Here is an 18,992-nt window from a genome sequence, read left to right on the forward strand (position 1 = left end):
CTATGATTCTATAACACGCTAACCCATGGTTCAACAAACAATCCACACTCAACCACTAAGTGTGGGTTAACATGTTGTGTGAACAGCCCTGGACTGTCTGTGTGCCTTGTGCATGTTGAGACTGTGTGCGCACACGTGTGTATATCTATGGATGTAGAATGAGTTCTCCAGAGAGGCTCACCTGGCACCTACATTGTGATCTTTTCAGCATCCGGTGAAAACGTTTATTACTTTCCCCAGCTTTTTAGCCCTTCAGTTTTAAAATTGTGTTAGTGAATTTTTTAGATTTAGATCTTTGCACCGCTGCTGGCTTTTATCTTGGATACTACTTTTGTTTTATTTTGTTTTAAATTTATGGTTTTATATTATATTTTACTGTTATTGTTATGATTTTAAGGTTTGTCTTGTAAACCACCCAGAGAGCTTCAACTAGTGGGCAGTATAGAAATGTAATAAATAAATATACCCAGGTATGTTATAGTGTGCACCTACTGTAAAATCCTCCCCTGTCTTAAAGCCCTCAGAGCCCAGTCTTTCTGCTCTTTCAGGCAAGGAGGAGTTCACAGAGCTGAGAGGTTCATCACTGTGGCTTTATGTTAAGAGCAGTTCTTTCTGGGAATGACAGAGGGGGCAAGATCAGTTCTTCCCTGCCTCAAAAAAAGAAATCAGACTCACCTGGATCCCCTATTATAGGCTACTTGGATGTACCCCCTTCACTAGGAGGGTGGTACCCTCCCTGTGCCAGCCAGCCACAGAGAAAGTGCTGGAGGTTGCAACTGTGGAGGGTAGCGCTTGTTTCCGGCTGGTGGAGATACTGTGGAACTCCACATCCCTGATGCTCAAAAGGCTGGGCAAGCAACAGGGAGCCATTCAGGTCAGGGAGTTTTCTGTCAACCACCCACTGACAAGACAGTTACTAATTGTGGTTCTCAAGCAATACATGAAAGTCGCAGAAACCCTGAGTACTGCTGCTGCTAACACACTCAACTAGCAAAACGTACAGTGAAACAGCTTCTGATATCTGTTCTACATCCCTCCCCAAACCACTGTGATTGAAAGTAAGAGAGCAGCCCTGGTAAAGTTATTTCCGAGTTGGAAGCTAGAACTGTCAGTCACAAAAATACACAAACAGTCCTCTGCCTCCCACCCCACCCCCTGTTCAATATTTTCGTTTTATGAAGAGGTTGAGTAGGGTTCAAAAACGATCAAATAAGGATTACAGAAGTACAAGCACCTTCGAGTTTAGATGCCTCCAAATCAACCTGCTTCACCTTAGACTGCTTCATACCCAGTTGCCCCAGATTCAGAGATGGTCTGAATATTTTTAAAGATGGGATATGTGCTTCATATTTGTGACTTGTGCAAGGTAGCTGCACAGCTCTACCTGTTGAGTTGCACCAGTGCCAGTGGGCCCTGCTAGAGCCCCAGCAGTATGTTTGTGGTAAGTGCTGTCTTTGCTACTGAGTGCCCTTTTACCCAAGTTCCTCATCACCAGGCTCCTACTTGCGCTGTTACGCAACCTTCTTCTACCTGGTGTCTTCCAGGTGTGTTAGGAACATAAGAAGGAACTTGCTGGATCAGACCAAAAGTCCATCTAGTCCAGCATTCTGTTCACACAGTGGCTAACCAGCTGCCTGTGGGAAACCCACAAGTAGGCTATGAATGGCATAGCACTCATCTGCTTGTGTCAGCAACTGACATTCAGAGCCATACTGCCTCTGATACTGGTGGTAACATACAGCCATCAGGAGTAGTAGCCACCGATAGTCTTCTCCATGAATTTGTCTAACCCCTTTTAAAGCCATCCAAGTTGGTGGCCATCAATACATCTCATGGTAGCAAATTCCATAGTTTAACTGTGTGCTGTGTGAAGTACATCCTTTGTCTGTCCTGAGTGTCCAACCATTCATGGGATGATCCTGGGTTCTAGAGCCTTGTGTGGCGCAGAGTGGAAGGTGGCAGTATTGCAACCGAAACTCTCTCCACGACCTGAGTTCGATCCCAGCAGAAGCCAGGTCTCAGGTAGCCGGCTCAGGTCAACTCAGCCTTCCATCCTTCTGAGGTCGGTAAAAATGAGTACCCAACTTGCTGGGGAAAAGGTAGTCACGACTGGGGAAAGCAATGGCAAACCACCCCACTATAGTCTGCCATGAAAACGCCAGCACAAGCGGCGTCCCTCTAGGGGTCAGTAATGACCTGGTGCTTGCACAGGAGGAACCTTTCCTTTCCTGGGTTCTAACCTGTGTGTGAGAGAGAAATGCTTCCCTATCCACTTTCTCCACAACATGCATAATTTTGACCCTCCCAAGTCAAGCTGCTCAGAAGCTCCAGCCTCCCCTGATGTGACACCAGCCATTGCCAAAGGAGGGTAGTCTAAGGGCTGAGGTGCGCTCTCTTCCTTTTCCATCCACCTCCAGCAAAGGTTAAAGCGCTTTTTTGTTATACCGCCTGCTACTCCAAAGCTAGAGATTCTTTATGCACAGTCAGCACAGATAATGATGTGAGGGCAAAAGAGGAAGCCATGACACATCCACTTTCACTGTGGCTAGTCAGAAGACAAACACTTGCCTAGTTCTGTACCCCAAAGCCAAGTGGGGCACCAGTGTTGAGCTATGAGCCTTGTCCAAAATCATGAAGTCAGTTGGATACTTCCCACACAGGCCACCAGTTGGTCACTCTTGGCATAGTAGAATCCAGAGCTATTTCTCAGTGCTTTGATGGCAGCCCCCTCCCAACAGACTGAACAGCCCTGGCAACCAACATCACCATGTTAAAGTACTCTGTTTTAATTGTTAAAACAGCCAAGCATACCAATTACACCTGAATGCAGCTAAATATATATATATGCTTGAACTCTGGCATTACTCCAGTTAACTGCTGGCAATTGTCAGTGGTTCAGAGGCAAAGGAAAGGCATTTAATTGCTTGTCGGGAAGCTATCTTTTACTATTCACATTTACCTTAGTTATTTGTGAGGCTTGCTGGGGCCTGCCCAGTTGCAGTTATATTTGACTGACATAATCCATCTAGAAATATTTAAACACTGTGCACCATTGATGCGTAGGGAATGACTTAGAAGGGAAATGCCTCACAGCTTAAATGAATACATACTGTTTTACCAAATGCTAGTAGACTACATATATTTTTTATAATGAAAAGCATGAATGTAGGGTGCAATTCAGCTCAATTAAAAACAGTGGGAGCTTTTTAATTGACTTTGGAGGAAGTGTCTGCATAGTTTATTGCATTTCATTTAAAACATTTATATCCAGTCTTCCATCCTAACATTGGGATTTGCAGGACGGCTGTTGCTGGTCATGCCAATGGCACACTGAAGTAAAACTGTCTTTAGTTTAATGGTGTATGTGACAATAGCCTGGTCTGCCTACTTAGCCACATAGCCTTGCACAGATTGGGATAATAAACTCATATTTACCATGAAGCCTTTGACTTAATCTAATGTTAAATAACAATTATATGTTCAAAAGTGAGGGGGGAAATCAACATTCATTTTAAAGACAGCATGTATAATCTACCAATTTATTTTAAAAATATTTGTCGGGATTTACCTTCTTTCATAGTTAATGTAACAGGAAATAATGCAGCTTCATTCATCACTGCATCACTATACTTGGATTTACTTCTCATGCAGCGTTTAAAAGGCACTGGAGGTAAAAGTGGCAGCCCTAGATGCAGATGTGCTGCTCAGACTCCATTTATCTTTATGGGGATATTATTAGTTATTAAATTTCTACTCCAGCTTTTGCCATGAAGCCTGTACACGTGGCTCACACCACTTCATAAACAATAAGTCAACAGAGATCAACATATCAGACATATCAGAGCTGGTTTCATGTTTTTTGTTCAGCTGTTGTAAGTCTGTAATTTCTATTTTCTATAATATTTTAATAGATTCTTTTTAAAAAATGGGAATATGAGTATTACATGAGACCATGACTGAAAGCATCTTCTGTCCCCACAAATTTGTATATCATACTGTGCTATAGAAGAGGAACTTAGCTTTTTGTTTTTTTTAGGAATGATGTGATTTAAACTGTGCAAATAGAGGTTCTAATGTTAACTACACTGATTCCCCAACTGTAAAGTGGCTGGCTGTGGAATTCTAGGAATTGTAGGGCTTTTCCTATCTAAACATGCATAGGACTGCACCCTAAGTATCTCTAACGTTTTGCAGTTCTTCTACAATTTGTTTGGGTACCAACTACAAAAATGAATTTCAACTATTAGCTTCAAAGTATATTTTTCAATTTTCAGTTTGGTATTCATTCTAGATAAAAATAAGCAGATTGTAGCTTTACTTTGAGGTGATATTACAAGTGCTATAAGCACTTCAAATATTATACTTACTAAAAACATTATAAATAATTTAAAAAGAAGGAATAAGCTGACTGGGGGTGATGAATGCTACTGTTGAAAGTGCTCCTCATCCAGGGCACATTATTCTAATGTTTCCACAAGTGCAGATCATTGGAATCCTTTACATTTCCCTATCAATTTAGGCAAGAGAAAGTCCTATGTGGGCCACTCCACCTCCAAGGATTCATCAAATAGATAAATTAGCTGCTTAAGACTGAAGTACAGATCAGCTATCCCATGGGAGAGGCACTTTTACTTGTGAAGATTCAGATTAATAAACTGCAAGATTCTTATGGGAAGATAGCTTTCTCACTTCTGAATAAAAACAAGCAGAAAGAAAACCATAGTAAAGAGAAATAAAAATGCAAGAGGGGCTTATAACAAAGCTCTTCTGTATAAGCCACATTTGTTGCCTTTGATGCAAGTCCTCTCCCTTTTTCCTGCATGTAAATACTGGATGTGAGCATTGGCAAGGGGTTTGCTCCAACAGCCAAACAAAAAGCAGCCTAGTGCTTTTCTTCAAAGCACCACAGAACACAGCAACCAGTAGCAGCTGATGGACGCAGTTTTCCTGTGATGTGGGGTTTAATGAGATATTCCAGTGAGAGTGGGTGGCCAGACTTCAAAAAGAAACCCAGTTCTTCATCCTGTTCAGCTGTTGTGCTCCTCCTCTGTGCTTCACAGAAAGCTATGCTTCTCATTTTGCTGAAGCAGCTGAACTGGAAGAACTTGGAACAGTCTTGATGAAATTGCTTACATTTGAAAGAAGGAGGGTCCTGCACTTTGCTTTGAAGCAGGTCACCACATTTCAAAGAAGAAAACACAACCTACATCTTCTGCTGCCTCCTACTCTTTGCAGGTGGTCACTTTCTTAACATTTAAGGAGGCGCTGCAAATTAGAAACATTATATACAATTATTTCTCTAACCAGGAGGTATTTAATGCAAGCTTGAGATATTAACAAACATGGAAGAAATTTTATTGAATTACACTTTGCAGATCACTCTTATCATGGAAGGCAAAACTTACTGAAAATCTGTACAATATCTTACTGCAATGAAAAAAAAAAAGCAAATTCAATATTAGGAATTATCAGGAAAGGAATTAAAAATAGCATGTCAAATCTCATGATGCAGTTATATCAACCTATGGTGCTCATTTAGGATGCTGTGTTCAGTTCTAGTTGTGTTATCTCAAAAGGAAACACAAGAGCTGTGAAAAGGATATTAAAATTATTGGAGTGGTGGTGGAACATGTTATCTGTAAACAAAAGTCTGATAACAATGGGGCATCTATATTTACAAAAAAGAGGACAAGGAACGCAAACATGATACAAGTTTGTAATATTATAAATGTGGAGAGCAGAGAGAAATGAAGAAGCCATCCAATGAGACTGATTGTCCAACTAACTTAAGTTCCCACTGATTTCAAGGAGTCTGCGCCAAGTATGACTAAATCTGGAACCAATCCATAATGTGTAATTACCTCATGGAACCCTTGCCATAAAGTGTTCCATTTTTTAAAAAGAGAGGTAAAGTCTATGGCTACTAGTCATGATAGCTAAAAAAAACCCTCAATTGACATATTCAGAAGCAGTATACATGCTGGGGAGAAACAGGGACAGTGTCCTCCACCACACCTAAGGCTAACTTAAGGAGTGCAGGTCAGGCCATGTGGGATACAGAACTCTGTCCTCCCAACACCATGCTGCCACACCCTGCCCCACACCAGCCAGCATCTCACTGTCTAATAGTAGGGCTGGACCTGTCCTAGCCCTTTTAATGAAGAAGAACACTTCTTTACACAGTATAGAAAAGTTTATTATTGACACTGATAGTAAAAATACATATGCCAAAATGTATACAATCTTTTTTTTAAAAACTTACAGATATTCCAGTAAGAGAACATTTGAGTTGTTTTTCACAGGGAACATTTACAATACTGTCAGTCTGCCTAAATTGTTGGAATACTGTGTGCTGAAAATAAGGATCCAGTAAAATCACCAATACTCTTTAAGCCAATAAATTACATTATAAAATGCAGAGAACATAATACATTCAAAATTCAGTATACTGTGATTAAAACAAGAAATGTTGGTCTGTCAGAACTACCTTTCTTATTCAAGTTTGCATTTACATTACTTTTTTTATGAAGTAGTTTTATGTAGTGTCCAAAGCATAACCCACAAAGTGGAATGTAAAAAACAACAGGGTTGTGTAAAAAAAGTGTATGCTAGCTTAAAAATGCAATTACCATAACAAATATGTAGAGATGCAGAACAGTAATAAAAGTATATCATTAGTTATATTGCTCTTATCTCTCTTAGCATTACTCACCCAAGACACCTGTATCGATTAAAATAATGAGAATGCTATAGGCAAGGGTCTACAAATTGTGGCTGAGCTTGGTAGCCAAATGATAAGTTCTTCTAACCAGCAGGAATATACTAAGAGTTCCTCTGAGCACAAGATGAGTTTCTTTCCCTTTCCACTGAGCAAGTGTGGTGTTACCCCCACCCCTGTTAAAACAGTCACACACGGCCAAGAAAGAAAGATGGGCTTCCAGGAGTGATAGAAATGGTTCCCCTGCTCCCAATTCTCTGCTCTTCTCTTTTTAGAAGCTAACACTGTCTCCAACTCCCTTTCAGGTATACTATACACACTGAAGAATACAGCCTCTCTTATCAAAAGAACCACCCCTCGTTTTTCATAACTCTTGTCCAGAAGCACTTTTTCCAAAGCCTGTCTCGGAAAGCTCTATAAACTCACTTGCCTTAGGAAGGCTCTCTCTTCTTTGTACGTAGGACTTAATTTGCCTCCAAGCACAGCCCAGGGGGCATCTGTACTTTTATTACTGTTCTAGACGTAGGTGGCATGGCAGGATTACTGACTCGGCAGCAGAGGCCTGATAACATGGGCATACACAGGAAAGCGCATGGGGGAACAGTTCCCTTCCTGGATGATCTAAAAAAAAGCAAGTCTCTAAGCCCTTGTACAATCCGAGATGTGATGCAAAATGTGCAGCCACTGTTCTGCCTAGTCATTCTGTGAGAAGCTAGCCTCCTCCCACTTTTTAGTGTTTTTAGCCAATGAATGAAGTCATAGCAATGGTTAACATACCTGCTATGTGGGAGTGTTAACCCTTCAGGGTGTGTTAAGTTTTTGAGGGATCTTTCCTGTTAGGAAGTAATTGCAGCCTCATAAAAATAATCAAGAGATCTAGGAGTTTAGTGTAGCTGAGTTTGGGGAGTACTATGCTAATAAACATGGGGAAAAAATCACCCTGACAATGAATGCAGATAAAGTTCATCATTATTATACCCATATTGCAGAAAGCAGGGATGTGGCTGAGAAAGTGTGGGTTGCACCAGTCCTGCAAAGTAGCCCAATGTTGTTATTCCCATTTTGCCAGGATGGGGGGGCAGAGTAGGGGATGACAACTCTGCAGTGTACTCCCATGTTGTAATCCAGTCTCCCGATATGTTGGTGTTTTAAAGAAATGCTGATGGGGCTGTAAAGCTAATTGCAGCAGCTGCAGTGCAATCAATTAAGGGGAGAGGTTGTTTGTGTGTATATAGTATAGAGAACCTGCCAGTTTTAGCTCTAGCAGGAGGCCCCAGTGGAGTTTCTCCCCATCTCTTCATGCAGGCCTTGGAGCTGAGACAGCGTGCCATGCAGCTCCTCAGAACTTAGTGGTTTTTCAAGTATTGTAGTAAAAAATACGCCTGTTGCAAAGGCACCCGAATCTAGTATGTGTTGCTTACAGAGCAGAGCCTAGGAGTGGACTGCAAGCAGAGCAGGTCACACCCCTCCCCCCCATTTAACTATGCCCATAACCCCTGTAATGGCTGTTGGCCCAAGGGCTATTACAGGGGTGAAAAGAGTCAGGGAAAGAATCAAAGGTTTCAACTATGGGTGGAAAGACACTGCTCAGACACCAGGTGTACTCACTGAGAAACAGAGGGGTAGACCTGGTATACAAATTTCTCAAAGGCCAGGTCTGCCTATCTTGGTAGACATAGTGCCCAGGCCTTGTCACCACTCAGTCACCAGATGTACCAGAAATGGTGGCCCTGTTCTCTGACGCTATCTGGTTTTTTTTTAATGCCCAACCATACATAAAATGTGCAGTTACAGGAAAAATATGAATTCCAAAAGAACACTGTTGCAGTTCAGAATTCAAGCCATGCAAAAGTTATATTGTTAGATGGTGTAAAAAGTAGCTGACAACAATGTGAAAAGTAAAGTGAGTAGTCCAGGCTCCTCTAGAACCCTGAAGCATACCCATTTCTCCTCCCACTGCCAAAGATACTCTACTCTCTAGAGCTGCCTTCCCAATCTGGTGCCCTCCAGATGTTTTGGGCTTCAACTACCATCAGCCCCAGCCAGTATATCCAGTGGTCAAAAATGCTGGGAGTTGTAGTTCCAAAAATCTGGAGGGCATCGGGTTAGGGCAGACTGCTCTAGAGAGTGTTCACCAATGCTTCCAAGATAAAGGAAATCATTCTGGGCAAGTAATGTGAAGCTGTCAGTGTTTTAACAGCAGTGATGCTCTAAAATATCCGATATGATATTCTTAAGACAAGTGTACTGTGTTTGTGCATTTGGGTTTATTTCTCTTGTTCCTAGATGTTTTTTTTTTTATCCCTCCAAATAAAGTTGTTGGGAGTTCATTCTTAAATATAACACTCTTCTGCATTAGTACTGTCCAATTCCCAGGATTGTGTAGGCGTCTAAATGTCATGGAATATAATGCTCAGCAAAAAAACGTACACAAAAGGAAAATGCACAGGTGTGTTGTAGTGGCAGGAGCGAATTACAACCACGAACTGCTGTGCACTGCAGCTTTGCCCCAGTCCCAATATCCATGCCTGGTAACCTCGTTTTCTGGCTCACTGGCAGGTTGTTGTTTAAAGAAACAAAATACCACAGCTGCTTCTTGCTGGATTCTGCTTGCCAGAACAAAATTCATGGGTGCTATGGCAAAGATGGTGACTGTAATTGCCAAATCCCGACCACAGGTGAGAGCCACTCTCCCAAAACCTGACTAACACAGTCACAAACTATTTAATCAGTTTTGGTATACAGAAGTAGAGAATTGCAAAACATTGTTTTTTTGCTAAACCCACAATAGGTTATGATAGAAGCAACTTTTCTGAAGTGCCTAAGAAGTTAGGGGTTTTAAAAATCACATTATGTAACCATTTCAGACTATAGAAGCCACAGCTGCCCTACACTACCCATAAGGAGAACAAAATCCATGCTTCCTTCTGCTCTTTTGCAGAAAGCAGCAAAGTGCAAGAATACAGCTACTATATCCCAATGCTTGCCTTTTTTTAGTTTAACTGCTGTGTAAACAACCTATTTAGCACTGCAGGGCTGTGAGGTATGGAGTGTCCATCTGACTCAAAGAAGGACAATAGGACTGGAAGTCAAATCCAGTGTACAGGAAACATGATCCAGTGAAACCAGAAGTGGCTCAGCAATAATAGGGGAAACTGCCTAGGGCAGTTTGTGAACATGCCCAGCTGGGCTGGGGTGTTCACACTTTTACTTGAGAAATACACTGGCCTCACATTTCAGGGCTTCATGGAGGCACAGCCCCCAACCCCTTTGGGGGTAATGGCCCAAACACTGGGGAAGGGGGGGAGGAGAAAGCCCCTCCACTCCTGAACTCTCATCCCATACTCGCCACACAAAATGATGTGCGACAGATCTGCACTATTATTACGGACTTGATCTGGGAATATGTGTCCCCTGGGTGAAGGTTGCACCTGTCAGCCATGCCCCAGTCACCCATCCAGTGCCATGAGCCCCCACTTCCTCCATGCCAGGGGGTGCCCCATCCCATCATTCTACCCCTGGGTTTCTGACCCTATGCCCCCTTGCCTGATATGAGTCCTGGTAATGTTTTTCCATTTTTATATGCTTTTTGTATCATAAACTGGCTGGCCCGGGTTTCCACACACCAAAGCAGCTGCTTTATACACCAGTAAAGCATTACTCTGCACCCTGGATTGGTCCATTGACTTGGGGGGCTCTGCAAGGGGCCTGGGGAGTGGAGGAGCATGGCGCCAAGGGCGTGCTTTCCTCCCTTTGCAACTGGGGACAGCACCAGGAGGCAGGAGCGGAGGCAACGAGATGTTCTGCATCTCTGCACTGCACTGCTGTGTGGAAGCATGGTGGAGGACTGGGGAACTGCATCTGTCATGCCAATGCTGGAACCCAAGCCACATTTTTGGCCTACAAGTGGGAGCCACAGGCAGCTCGGATGCGCACCTTCTGCATCGAGATGGTAGTGGTGGCGGATGGGGCAGGGATTGGCAGCGGCAGAGCAGGCCTACCCTACACGTGCCATGGACCAATGGGAAGGCAGCAGCTGCTGTGCCGGCTCCATGATGGCTGCCCGTGGCCATTTCAGCTGCATGGGCTGCTGGAATGCATGGTAGGGCGGCCAGGAGGACTGCGGTGGTTAGCAGAACCAGGTGCAGACCGCAGTTCTGTGGCTGTGTGGTGGGAGCACATGGCGTGGTTTGTGGTAACTACCCCGCAGCGTGGTTCCCCTAACCACCCTCTTGCCCTTCGTGTCTAAACAGGCCAGTGGCTATTTTACAGCTCTGGAATAAGGGCTACAGTATGGAGAAAACAGCACCTATATCAAACTGGGATCAGATAGATGCAGCTGATGCATGAGTTCTACCTGCAGACTAAAATGGTGGAGGAGGCTTACTTCATCTGCTGATTTCAGATATTTGGGGCTGTGAAGAGTAAATCGGCTTTGAAGAATCAATACATGGGCTCAAAAATCATGAGATCTGAAGTTTTGCGTTTTATAAAGTCAGGATTGCATGACTTCTGGCAAATAACATACTCATTTCCCATTTTTCAAGCTAATCCCCTTGTCCATAGGAAATATAAAACACAGTTTATAAAAAGTTAAAGCTTAGATCCTCAAAACTACCTTTAAAACAAAAAAAACCCAAAAACGGGTGTCATAGGTATTGTGGGTTGTATGTTGTCTATCAGAGGTCTATTCTATATGAGCACGATGAAGAGAAAAAAAGAAATGGGCTCCAGTGCCCATTTATACAGAAAATCACCATATAAACATGTTATTGTTATATTGTGTTCAAAACCAAGATCTGAAATGTAGCAGTTCGACTAAATACCAAAATTATTGCCTGCAATATCAACAGTGGTTTGCTCCCTGCGCCCACGCAACATCACTCTAGCAAAAAGAAACTTGAAGGGTTTGGGAGCAGTATGTATTAAGCATCCTGTACATTAAGAAAACAGTAGTTCTATATTAAACTTACGTAAGAGTAGCTGCTTTATATTGCTTTTGATTCAAGAGTCCCTTCCCATTTCAGTGTATAAACTACCATAAAATATTACTAATGGCCCAAGCCTATGAGCCAACCCGCTAAGGTTCTAAAAATAATAACTTGTCTCCTAGAGAAGGCACCGGAACCCAGGCCTCACACAAATGCATGCACTGAGATATCTACACCAATGTCCGCCCAGTGTCATTACCACAACTGTTTATTATTATTAAATGCGTTTCTTCACTGCCTTATAAGACTACAGTTCTACTGTGCAAAACCAGCTCACAGCTTTGGCAGGGACAGAAGCAGGTCTCCAATATCCTTTGGGGGAACATCCTATGGGCTAGTGTACCACAGGGATCACAGGTGTGGATGTAAATGAGCACCTGCCTTACTGGATAGTAAGAACAGGTGAGGGATTCCCTGGCAAGCAGGCCAGAGATGGCTAATGAGGTGGGCAGAGGTAGATACAGGATTATCTTCAACTGCAGGAGTTCAAGACACTGCTTGCCCAGTTGCGTCTTAAGTTGATCCTTAGAAAACAGCTCTGCCCTGTTATTCTGGCAGCTTCATCACTTCCCACAAACTGTATAATTTCTTTTTCCCTGCATGACACAACTATTTATGATGGTTTAAACTCCAGCTCTCATCAGGCCTAGCCACCACAGCATGGTTAGGGATGATGGGAGTTGTGGTCCAACATCTGGAGGGCCACAGGTCCCCTCACTTTAAACAGTAAATAGCACTGCTAGCAGGAGGTTAAAACTACTGAGTTTTCCCCAATATATTTCAAAATCTCAAACCTCTTCCCCTATTACTTTCACGGTGTTTTGACATAAAGCTTACTTTCATGGTGTTTTGACATAAAGCTTATAAAGTTGCAATATACATACTGCTTTCCCCCCTTAAGCCTACTGCTAACTGGTACACTTTGGGAGTTTGAGGTTATTGCTGGGCATTGACACAATAACATTTTAGTTTTTCCTGAAGTGCCTATTTACTGTGTGAAGTGCTTACTTACTGTGTGTAGTGTTTACTTACAAGACACAATGCAACAGTCATTTCCAGTGTAACATAGAACCCATCTGTTTCATAACTTGTATTCATGTAACATGTTTCATCTTCACGCGTTTGAACTATGACCAGACTCCTGAGCTTTTCTTGAGTCTGAAGAGGACTGGGCAAATAGCAAGGCTGACCCCTTGGTGCTGCCTGGCTGGGAAACATCAAGGTGCGGGTGACTGACGTGGAGTGGAAGAGTTTCAACAATGTCACTTTTAGGAGTTGCCCTGTTATAGACATAAAAAGAAACACTCTACATTGAGACAGATAATCTGAAGAACATATAAAAGAAACAAGCATTAAAGTAAACACATACCTTAAAAAAACATTTAAGGCCCAATGGAATACTCAACTTACACTGGTCAGATGCTTCACATGTACAATGTTTAATCTGTGGCATCTTCAGTTACAGATCTTGGGTTGCAGGGATGAGGAAGACCTTTGGGCCTCAGGTAGGCAGCAGCTACCATAGAAGAGCTGACCATATGGGCTACTTAGACCCATGATCTACTTCAGAATAAGGCAGCCCTCCCCAACCTGGTGCCTTCCAAATATATTGAACTACAACCCCATCATCCCACATAGTGAAGGCTATTCGCCATGCTGGCTGGATAGAATGGGCATTGTAGTCCACCACATCTGGAGCATGACAGGTTGGGGGAGACTAGAATGAAGCATCCTTCCTAAATAATCAAATATCAGGTCTCTTGTGTAGCTCAGTAATTTCCAGGCACTGGGTCAGGACCAAGAACAGGGGACTGTTGTGTCTGCTCGCAATGGGATTTGCTAAAATGTGGTTAGAAAAGGCTTAAGGGAGAGTCGAATGCCTGGATGATAAGATGGGGCCAAAGAGAAGTATTGGTTTCAGTAAAAAGTGAATTAACATGGCAATTTATATTTTCATATTTTATACAGTATTTTAATGTTTAATGCATGTTTACTATATTTATGCTGTTGATCCTCACTAGAACCTTGTGAGATGGGTTGCATTTTACAAACGTGAAACTGAGGTTACAGAGATACTGAGCCATCTTGGGCAAGACCTAGCAAGCATCCCAGATCCAAATCCAACAGGTCTGCACAGGCTCTTGCTCAGGTTTCAGAGTTTCTACTCTCATTATCCATCTGATTAGGCCCTTGTGTTTCTACTCGATCAAGATGTCTCACTGCTAATTTCTTCTGTTTTGGCCACTCTCCTTTCAACTGTTATACTGCAGCTCCAAGCTCAAAGACTGGATATTGCCCAGCCAACTGTCAAAACCATAATATCTGACACTCCATTTTCAGTGCACAGATGTGTAGATGTCTAAGAGAACATACATGTCTTCTGTTATGGATCAGTTCAACTGCCCACCCCAGTACAGATGCTGCAGCATCATGGGATAAAAGCTTGTTTGCAAGATTTCGTCCCATTGTGGAGTAAAATGTGTGCATTTTTTTCTTTCCAAGTTATTAACAAGACCACGAAGAAGTTAAAACACAAAAGAAGGGAAAACTAAGAGTGCCTTACCTTCCTTCAGTCACTTTCCTCATGCTTTCAGATAAACTGGCAATATCTTGCATGTTGTCTGTCTTGCCTTTCTTTTCTAGCTGTTCCAAAGGCACTTTAGGGCTGGATAGCTTTTGCAATGCACTCCGTTCACTGTGTGCAAATTCTTCTTCCTCCGCTTTCTGAGTGGGCATTCCATCTGCTTCCATCTCTCTCTCAGATGTTTCTCGACAACTTTTGATCTCAGTGAAAGTCTCTTGGCTTAAGTAATCATGGTTAGCGATTGCCACTGCAGAAGTCCCGTGATTAGTTGTGACGCCTGTGCTAGTGCCCATTGACTTTGAAATCACCTTCAGTTTGTGAGAGCTGGACTTGTAGTGCTTCTTTTTGTGCTTTGCTTTAGAGTTGTGCTTTAAGAAAAATTCACATGACTCTTGCAACACTCTCCGGCTTTCACTAATTGGACTGATCAGGAAAAAGACAGATGATATATGTTGATTATCAACTTCATTCATAATTATTTCATAGATGTGTCAATTGCATTCAGACCTGTACACCCTCACATTTCTGAAGGCAATGCCAAAACTCCTTATTGATTTTAAGTTGCCCCAGACTCTAAATAACGTTTTTCTGCTTATATGGAGCAAGCCTGCAGAAATATGGACAAATTATTTTCACTTACATAACACTAATATGCAAAAAAATGCATGTTTGACATTTTTTGCAAGGACCCATCAGCTAGATAATGATTTCTCCCTCCCACCTTTACAAAGTCAGAGATGGAAATATGATCTCCACTGACTTAGATTGTGTTAGACTCATTTCAACAGCTATTAAGACATACATTCTTTCTATTTTCTAGCTACAAAAGTGGAAGTTGAGAGTTGGTGATTTGCTACTGGCTATTGGGTAACTTAAAACTTAAAATCAATAAGGAGCAGGACATGGAGGCAACAGCCCTCCCCAGCAACTGCTATCCAGAAGGATACAGACTCTGAACAAGAAGGTTCCATTTAGCTATCACACCTCATGTAAAAGGCATCAGTTGACCTGTTCTCCATGAATTCATCTAAGCTAGGAGTGGGCCATAGCTCAGTGGTAGAGCACGTACTTTGCACGCAGAAGGCCCTAGGTTCAATCCCCACCTGGAAAAACACCCGAGAGCTTCCGCCAGGCAGTGTCGACAGTACTGGGCTAGATGGACCAATGGTCTGACTCAGCGTAAGGCAGCTTCCCGTGTTAGCCCTTTGAAAGTCATCTAAGTTAGGGACATGGGAAGCTGCCTTACGCTGAATTCAGACCATTGGTCCATCTAGCCCAGTACTGTCGACACTGCCTGGCAGCGGCTCTCCAGGGTTTCAGGAAGGACTCTTCCCGCGCCCTACCTGGAGATATTGGGGATTGAAGCTGAGACCGTCTACATCCCAAGCATGTGCTCTACCACTGAGCTACTGCCCCTCCTATTACCACATCACCTTAGTGTCCATCACCAATCACGTGACAGTGAATTCTGTTAGGTTCTACGCAATGTGTGAAATGGTCCCTGCTTTTGCCCTCTACCAGCTAGGCTGTCCTCAAGCTGCTTCTCAGCTGCTTTTCCTTCAGCCATCTTAACACTGTGCTAACCTCCCACTCTGCTTTCCAGGCCTCAGTCTTGCTACCCTCGTTCCCTCTGACAACACTATGTGTATTTTCGCCATGCGCACCCACTTTCCCCTTGGGTTACCTTTCCCCTCGACTTCCTACCTCCTCCATCCTATTGTTCCCTCAGGCCTGCACCTGCATCCCCTTGCTTCTCAAGCCATTGCTGGCTCTGTTCCTCTTCCTTACAGGAAGCCATTCCATTGAAACCCCCTGCCCCCACTTCTGGGGCACACTCTGCTTCCTGTTCTTCAGTCTTGTTGACTGACCACACTGTAATCAGTTGCTCCTATCGCTAGACTCTTGAGTATCCCTCACCCCACCTCGCCTTACACTTCACTCACAGAATCTGTATTGTTTGCCAAGGTTTTAGCTGTTAACACATTAACTCTGAACTGTTGGCTCATTCATAAATCTATCACACCAGCTCACTCAACAGCTAGAACTGCTCAGAGTTTCACACTATTGCATATAACTGCACATGCCAGGAACAGCAGTTTTTAGTGCAACAAAAGCAACATTTACCTAAAAGGAACTGCACTAGGGATGTCAGTAAATAAATCAGACTAGAACCAAGACAAACTAGGAGAATTAAGAAAGGGCTATGTGTTTAAAGAGAAGATTACTTTAAAAGGGGGGTTGAGCTAAGCAAAGACACAGGCTATACAAGAATGGGGTTATGGAATGGGATCTGTTAAGCAATGTGGACTGAAGGAGCTGTGGAAAATTGCTTGCAAGGCGTGACGGAAGAAGTCTTAAGATAATATAGAAATGTAAAAGACATATTAAGAATACAGGATGTAAAGAAATTCCAAAGGAAAGCAAATGGGAAAAGTATACCCAAGGGAACTTACACATAGCCTATTTATAACTGTACAAGGTAAACTCAGTAAGAATTTAAACAGAACAGAATTCTTCTCTGTGAAAAATTCAGGAAACAATTATCTCAAAAAGAGGAGAAATTCCACATGATCTACAAATAACTTTGTTACAGGCAAAATAACACAGTAAAACCAGTCATTAAATATTCTGTAAAATATGGCACAGAATTAAATCATTCATGACAACAACATGGGGTGCAAAAAAGAAGACACATATGATTTGACTAAATCAGTGCCCTGCTGCTTAGAATTAAACAGCTCATGCTCTTTTGCAACATGAGAAAAAGGACTAGCTTACCAAGGAAAAAGTGGTCAAGGGGATGTTTTGCATCTGGCTAACTGCAGCTTAAAAAAAAACACAGACCTACTTGATGGTCTGAGGACACCTCTAGACCTTGCAACTGACACCCAACTGGCGCTTGAAGTCAGTGATCACCCATAAGTCGCGTGTTCAAGTAGGGGAGGACAGGTGAACCCTGTTCCGATTTACTACTAGCCCACGTGTGTGTGCACTGGAGGTGGGGGAGGAGAAAAGGCAGAAAGCACCTAAAATAGTGAGAGCAACAGAAGTTCCACTTTAAAAATGAGGGACTTTGTTTTGGGGGCTATTTTCCTGCAACCTGAGATGCATACTGAGCACACATTTTTAAAGCATGTCAATTAACAGTGCCTAGTGTGATTTTAGACACTGTATAAACACCACCACCCCAAAACAAAGAAGATCTTACTCTCTTTTGCGATTTCTGTTGAAAAAACTTGCCCATTCCGAACAGGTCTTTTTACTTCCCACCCAGAAAACTGGAGAGATGCCAACAATTAAAGTCATCAGGTATTTCATTAGAAACAATATTATTTCTGGTCTTGCCAATATTTTGACCTGGAAAACAATAACCATTCATTAAGAATACAATAGAAAAATGGTTTTCCTGCACTACAGTTCTGAGGACAAAGTGAATAGTGATGAAGTAGTTTCCAGTTTTACACTAGCTATGCTACATGCAGACTTAAAACAACTTAAAAATAAGAGAATACCTACCCTGCACAATTAAATTATTTTGCCCAAGAAATTCTGGAAATTGCAGTGCTGCAGGTGGGAGTGGTAGAATATGAAACTTAGAATTCTGAACAGCCTTATTTTACTTTATTTAGAACACACAAAAATAAGAATTGAGAAAAAACAATAAATAGTTAGCTACCCCCACTACACAAATGACTTCACAAAACTACAATTCCAGAAATCCTGTAGAAGCAACCCAGAGAAACATCTTTTGAACATGTGTACATTTTAATGTAAAAACAACAACAACAACCCAGGTACAGTTAAGTCAAACACTCAAAACTCAAGAATCTGGCCACAGCTGCATGAAAGGAGAGATAAAAATGCAGAAAAAGTGTGGCTGATTATTCTGTGTGGAGATTGGCACTAGCCAATTTCTTTAGTGACACTCTGTATAGCAACAAGCAATACGGTTGTGTCATTTAAATGCAGAGGAAAGATGATGGAATTGATGAACTGAAGTTAATTAGATGAGGCAGAATCTTAAGAATGCCTTGGGGGTAATGTACCAGTGCTTTTTCTGCTGTTCATTGCGAAATTAATCCACTCTTGCGCAAAACAGGCTCAGAAAAAGCAATGATCTTTAACTCAAGTGCGTACTTGTCTGTCTTACCAAGCCCTCTTAATTTTATTTTATATATCTTGGTAAGTTCACATCTCTACCATCATCCTGAATTGGTTATTTTTAAAAGCTTGGAACAAGCTGAATCTAATAAACTATGAAGCAATGTTAGGCATCAATCTATGGCAACAAGCACATCACCAAAAAGGAAATATTCTCTTGTAAATATTTATGCTGAAATAATTTTTGTATTATGCTACCTCAAGAAAGTATACCATCTATCTAGGTATCGTTAGGCGGATATAGCTCATTTTGGCTGCTATTCCTATCCACAAAACAGGTAGTTCTGAATTGCTACATTTTGTAGCTAAACATTCATTTTATATAAAATACAGAGGGTGTTGCCATCTATTTTAATGGAAAGAAAAGAACGTTTTATGTACCAATTCTAAAAATAAATATTTTATTTTATTTATTTTATTTTTATTTATTTCATTTCTATACCGCCCAATAGCCGAAGCTCTCTGGGCGGTTCACAAAAACTAAAACCAAACAGCACACAATAAAACCACTTAAAATATATAGAACATTAAAACCACA

General features: G+C 42.1%; 1 protein-coding gene across 1 annotated transcript in view; it reads right to left on the minus strand.

The window, feature by feature from the left end:
- Positions 1-8,984: 8,984 nt before the first annotated feature.
- Positions 8,985-18,992, minus strand: part of FZD6 (frizzled class receptor 6) — a 37,002-nt gene continuing 26,994 nt past the window's right edge. The window contains exons 5-7 of the mRNA XM_084848968.1: positions 17,502-17,650; positions 14,273-14,716; positions 8,985-12,989 (exon numbers count right to left, since the gene is read on the minus strand). Of these exons, the coding sequence (XP_084705094.1) occupies positions 12,824-12,989; positions 14,273-14,716; positions 17,502-17,650 (759 nt within the window). The 3' untranslated portion in view covers positions 8,985-12,823. The remainder of the gene's footprint in view (positions 12,990-14,272; positions 14,717-17,501; positions 17,651-18,992) is intronic.

Source organism: Heloderma suspectum, chromosome 4 (genome assembly GCF_057233095.1).
Source record: "Heloderma suspectum isolate Gila_16-S chromosome 4, 16-S_ref, whole genome shotgun sequence".
Lineage (NCBI taxonomy): Eukaryota > Metazoa > Chordata > Lepidosauria > Squamata > Helodermatidae > Heloderma > Heloderma suspectum.